The sequence below is a fragment of the Bidens hawaiensis genome, unplaced genomic scaffold, assembly GCF_021521415.1.
Source record: "Bidens hawaiensis isolate Kalapana, Puna unplaced genomic scaffold, B.hawaiensis_p1.1 tig00040035_1, whole genome shotgun sequence".
Lineage (NCBI taxonomy): Eukaryota > Viridiplantae > Streptophyta > Magnoliopsida > Asterales > Asteraceae > Bidens > Bidens hawaiensis.
In genome coordinates this window covers 83,246-89,613 of record NW_027497051.1, presented here as the reverse complement: position 1 = coordinate 89,613, position 6,368 = coordinate 83,246, and the positions used below count along the sequence as shown (strand labels likewise).

Below are 6,368 nucleotides of genomic sequence, written 5' to 3'. Positions count from 1 at the left end.
ACATATTCCAAATTTTAGAACAATCTTCATCTTAAAACAACACCAAAGTTAATCGCTCGTTGAAAAACAAGTCGAGACTAATGTCATCTTCAAGATCACAAATTTACAAACACTAAACACAAATAATGGATACATATCCTTGAACTTATCAAACTTAACCATAAGCATACTGTAGGTAATATGGTGTGTATTGGAGCATTCCCAACCCATCTCCTAAAATTATGTGAGGATGGTTTGTAAATTATAGGGTGAGGTTGTGAGTGGTTGTGAGTGTAAATTATAGGGTGGAGAGAGAAAAGATAATGATTTTTTGTAAATTTGAGGAAAATGTAGTGATTTTTTTGTAAATTATATGGTGGAAAGAGAAAACTGTAATAAAAAAGGTATAAAAAATATTATTTAATTAAACAGGAGAGAGAAATTTAGTGTTTTTTAGTGTAATTTTATGATACATATGGATAGAGAACGGGATAAGAATAAGATATATAAATAAAAGTAATTCTACAAATACTTGTAAACAAAAGAACAGTTTGTTGCAATGGATGGATGCAATGAATGTGAATGTACTTGTAACTGGAGTTTACATGATTACAAGACAAGTAGGAGTTGGCATCCAAACCTCCATACCTACCAAACCTACTTTATGTTCTCTTCTTTTCTAATGTTTACTTGGCCATACACTCTGTAATGGCTGTCTATAATATTCCACTATTTTACAACGCATAATCTCCACCTACGTTAATTATGCTATATTTATAAAATAGTTGATAAAAGTTTAACGACTGGAGCATGTCTGCATGCTTTAAGTTAAGTTCTTGTATATTTAAAGTTAAATATTTAATATTATATAATAATATATTATTTTCGTCTTTTGACATAATTAAATTTTAATTTTAAAGATTAGTATAATATATATACACACACTTCTAATGAAACTTCAATGAGTTCATATGCAATATGTCTTCATGTATAGCAACACACACACTTCTAATGAAACTTCAATGAGTTCATATGCAATATGTATTCATGTATAGCAACGTGAATTTTTAATCATTTTGTCTCTTATACCGGATCACTACGAACTCCTATGTGCTCATGCGTATCTGTGTGCATGTCACACGTCGTCTTCTTGTAATTATGCTAGAGAATATCCGGTAAACTTGCTCTGCTCTTCACAAACCTCACAGTTATATATCAAATAACAATTGCAAACCCATCCAAATTTTTAATTATTACATTGGACAAATTGCACTAAAAATGCACGTTTTGTGAATATATTAACTAAAGGTACCACACTTTATAGTACCTAAGTTGACTATATATATATCAGGATACTTAAATATGCACCATTGAAATATAGATAAATATGGCCCTTTAGAAAATATAAAGTTAGACTAACAAATATATTAGAATAAGACAATTAATTTTATTTGGCACTAAATGCATCGAGGGTGAGTGCACCATCATCTCCACTTGTGACTATTCAATTAGCTTGCTCTTAAAAACATCCATATTGGTCTCTCGATCTAATGATTCCATCAAAAGACTTTTAACAAACTGATGACCACCATTGATAATCGAGCATAAATTATCAAGAATCTTAATTTTTTTCATTTTGGCGTCACCCACTATATTGAATCCATCTTTAGTCGTGCGAAATGTCACATTTAGCTTTAAATATTTGAAATTTTGATATGCTTTTGTTTTATTTTCAATCCAAAAGAATCTTATAGGTTCATTGATTTTAATTACATTCCGTGTCAGCTCAGCTCGTTAACGGCCTAATTGTTGTCCCTCGCCACACAAACAAAGTTATCCTACAAAACATAAGAAATGAACTTGAAAATGGCCATTGCAGAATTTTTGTAGCAAAATACGAGTAGGGTAATAATATTTACTCTACTGAATACTGATAAAGTGTAGTGTAATTATTATTCCCACGGAAAAGTGACTTTTTATTTGATCTATTCCCTATACATGTGTGATTTTTATTTTTTTTTCAAAAAGTGAACTTTCATAAACAAGCAGACAACAAACCGACACCAACAACCTCGCCCCTCCCCACAACCCTGGAAGGAGACTCAAAACACAAACTCACATAAAGATAAAATTACACCACTTAGTCCTATACATGTGTGTTGAGTTAATATTGTTTATAAAAAGCTTTTCTTTTTTTAGTTTAAAACATCTAATGTATTTATTTTGTAGTAGAGCCCGCGTGTCCACCCTAGTCATACAAAGTTCCTTAAATAATTTCAGGATCTCACATGCTTTGCGTTCCCAACGCTTCATAAATCATAAATCATAAATCATAATTCATATGAACATTAAAGAGTGTGACATTTAGATATAGTTCACTGAAATGATTGCTACATTATTACTTTCTTACAATATATATTATAATTAATTTATATTATCTGGTTTACATATAAGTTTTATTATTCACTTGGAATCGATTCGATTCATTATGATATCGGTATAGTACTGACCCTCGTAATAGGCTTATAGCAACCAAAAAAAAGCGCTAAAAAAGTCGTGACATGCCCAAAACGGTTATCATCATCATCTTGGCTTGTAAATAATAGTTAAGCATTAACTAAGTAACCTATCAAACTCGTGTAGTGGAGGGGATGCGAGGTGATGGCTAGACCAATAAAAAACATTCAAAATTCGTAATGATGGTGCATAAGTAAAACGGCTATGTAGGGGATGACGACCAATTAATTTGAGTGTAATGGTGTGTAACGCCCTGGATGGTGAGGTGGACATGAGTGACGTCTCATTAACTAACTGAAGAAAACACTAGTTCAACCCTCGGTCTAATAGCTTATCCCTTAGGTTGATGTCTCATGATGGGTTATACATAATCCAACTAAGTTGAGTGTAAGCAGTTGACTGATGGTGACATTTGTACTATGTGGTACTATTATCCATGTGCTGTCATTTCCTTATTGGCACTAGCGAAGCTTACTTAGGGCCGGGAGAGCCCCCCCCCCCCCCCCGGTTTTTCGCGTAGTAGTGTAAATTTACCCGTTTTCGTCCGAAAGTTTTTATGCGTAGTGTAAATTTAGGCGTTTTCGGCCGAAAATTTGTGTCCGGCCCACCATCGTTTGTGAATTTTTGTATACATTTTTAGTCCCCCCCTCCCCGGTGTCTTAGTCCAAGCTTCGCCACTGCTTATTGGCTAGGCGTCCTTTTCATGAAGATACTTCCTTTATATACCATGCTTATGAAGATATTTGTCGCTACAATATTTCCCAAGGTGTCAAAAAATTTTTGACGCTTGACCGGTTTTATCTTAACGCCTGTGATGCGTTTTGGCGCTTGGGTGGATCTAGTACCCTACATCTTCACTAACCACAAGTTCACAACACAATGTGTAAGAGAATAATTGTGTCATGTGTACTTAACTACTTATGGCATGGAAGCATGCATTAAAAAGGTCATAATTTATAATGACTTTTATCAAGTTTAGGTCATGTGAATTGTACTTTCGAATGAAGATAGCTTCTAGAATTTTTATTTTCTTATTTTTACTTTGGAGATCAAATATAAAACGACATGGTGATCATCCATATTCTGGTTCGAGTATCAAAAGTATGCGTATGCTTATAAATTATTTCAGGCCTTGTTATGGTTCTTCGTTTTACGGCACCGTTTTCATTTTCTCTACTAGCATCTTGATCATGTCTCTTGTCTTCTTCTACTTCTCTATTATATGGTATTAAATTAGAGTTGATGTGCTTGTGTTTTGAGTACATATTATGAGTTGTTTGTTTAATCATGCTTGGTCTTTGGGATTATTTTAGACATGCTATCATGTTTAAAAATGGCTTATCCTTCTTTAACTCGTATATATTATTTGACTCTTAAATTATAATAAATGAATTGTTAACTGCGAACTCAACTTTTATGAAACATACCAAATAAACTTGTTGTGGAGGTAAGGTAACAAACCATCCACATATCACCACAAGAAGGCAAAGCCAATTACCCGCGGAACGTGGAAGATCACCCGCATAGGAGGCATAACCTCCGCGGAAGAAATACATTATTCACAAATAACTCAAAGAGTTAAACGGAATATATGTTGTGCATAAAAGGCGGGACAGTGCGCAGCAAAGAAGGAAGGGATAGACCAATCGCAGGTTAACATCCCCATGACACCCATAATTGCACGATGGACCAATCACAGAATGCAAGTGTTGTACTTGCCAACAACGTATACCTTCGTATGCCAGTGGTACATCCAATCAGAAACCATTAACATGCTCAACCATGAAAATAAAAGGTTCCACTGAGAGGGACAGTTAGACCAATGATTCACCTTCTTTTCGGCTATAAATACAAAGAACTGATCAATGGTAAAGTGATCAGCGTTGTAATTGATCATGAGCGGTGTACTTGTTTAAAAAACAATGCTCTCTTAGTTCTTAAGATTGAAAACCAAATCACTCAATTGAAATTGTTATTATTTATAATATATTTATACAACATTTTACTAGTGAAACCAAATGATTTCAATAGAATTCAAAACAAAAAAAAAGCCATATCTTTTACGATACATATTGCATAAACTCTTGATCAAGTTCAAGGCACGCCATGGTTTGAGGAGCCAAAACCACCTCAAGATCGACACTCCCGTCACCATCACGTCCCGGAAAAGCCGAAATCTTGCCATCAAACTTATTAGCCTTGCCGCTGCGAACGGCCAAGGGGCGGCCCCAGCCGAAGTCATTATTATACATGGGAAACCTTGGAGAGCTTCCCATGGTGATCATAGCGCCATCAAAATTCCCCAAAGGAAACAACTTTGGGTGGCTTTCCCAATCCTTCACTCCCCGGCGCACAGTAGCGTTATCGTGCGCCACCACATTCTGGTGGAGCTGATTGGCTGCCCATGACAAGTCATGCGATAACAAATCCCCAACCGAAGCAACGGTCGGGATGCTCTGGATCAAATTCCCGAAGTACAGCGGCTCCACCTTCGGCTCCAGCCTGTGCCTGCAGTTCGCCATCCGAAACGTCGTCGTTTTAGTAGCGTCACCAAAATTACGCGCGCGCGTGACTGCCCGCCACAAACTGGCGCAAAGCGACTGGAACGACGAAATCTCACTTTTGGGTTTTAAGGGTTTGCGGTTACCGTAAATAACCGAATCGTTAAGATCCGAATTCCATAACGGGTTATTCGCTCTGAACTTCATCTTCAAAATGGCGTCTCTGCTGAAATGAACGATCCGTTCCCTCAAGTGCTCGTCGCCGGAAAACGTTGCCGCCGGTCCACCGTCAATAAGAATACATTGACGACAATAATGAAATCGTCAATAAGAATACATTGACGACACCTTTCTATATGGGGATACCATATATACTCGGAATTAACGTGTGATCATACTTTGATGAGGCTACCCGCCTTAACATTCAAGAGGCTACCCGTCTTAGCATTCAAGGATTTGCACATAATCATGTAAAACATATAACACCAAATCGAGCATTTATTTAAGTAAACATATACAATACGTGTTGTGGTTTAAGACTCAAGTATAAATCATTTGAATTTGAATAAGTATACAATGCCACCCCCAAAACGAAAAATGGAAAACGGGGGATGAAAAAGTACTCACATTAACAAGTAACTTGAAAGATCGTGTCGTGAATAATCGGAGAGATCGGTTTAACAAGCAAGACCTATATTAAACGAGTCTTGTGTTAGTAGGTAGTGTTGGAAGGGTTTAAAATAAAATACATGACAAATAAAGTAAATAAATAAAGTTTAGGATTTAAAATGTAAATATTTGAGAAATTAAAGAAACGAGTTTTGTAAAATAAGTTTACTCGAAACCGGGTCTCGGTATTCTATTCATTAGTTTTTTTCTTTTTTTACTCAACCTATGTTAAGTAATAACGTGGGTTAGAATGCGATATTGCAAAACCCTTGGTTATAAGAATACCCAAAACGAGGTTTAAACGAGTGTTCGGGTTTGTCGGTTCGAGACTTGATAATTGACCAAGCTCACAGTTAACTTCCCAAAATAATAAATGTTATGAGATAACTCAATAAAATCAAAATAGACTTAACCAAGTATGTAGTTCTATTGTGAAGAACCTTAACGTTCGTTAAGCGAGTATACGACCTTATCGGTTCGAACTTGTTATAAGATCAAGTTGGTTACCGACATGCCAAGTATGTTTAGAAATTAACTAAAATTGATTTAAAATATAATCTTGAAGAAAAATATGAGTTTTGGTGGCTAAAAACACACTTGTGTGTCTTAAGCGAGTGAACTCGGTTTAGTTCGGTTTTTGGTTCGGTCCTTGACTCGGAATAAGACCGAGGATGGTTACCACATACCCAATTACCATGGAAC

The 6,368-nt window shown here is 35.8% G+C and overlaps 1 protein-coding gene across 1 annotated transcript; it reads right to left on the bottom strand.

Annotated features, from left to right (window-relative positions):
- Positions 1 to 4,534: 4,534 nt before the first annotated feature.
- Positions 4,535 to 5,297, bottom strand: LOC143591758 (BAHD acyltransferase DCR-like; the record flags this gene model as incomplete). The annotated part of the gene is made up of 1 exon (XM_077071869.1): positions 4,535 to 5,297. A coding segment is annotated over one exon (741 nt), but the record flags the coding sequence as incomplete, so codon positions are not given.
- Positions 5,298 to 6,368: the final 1,071 nt, after the last annotated feature.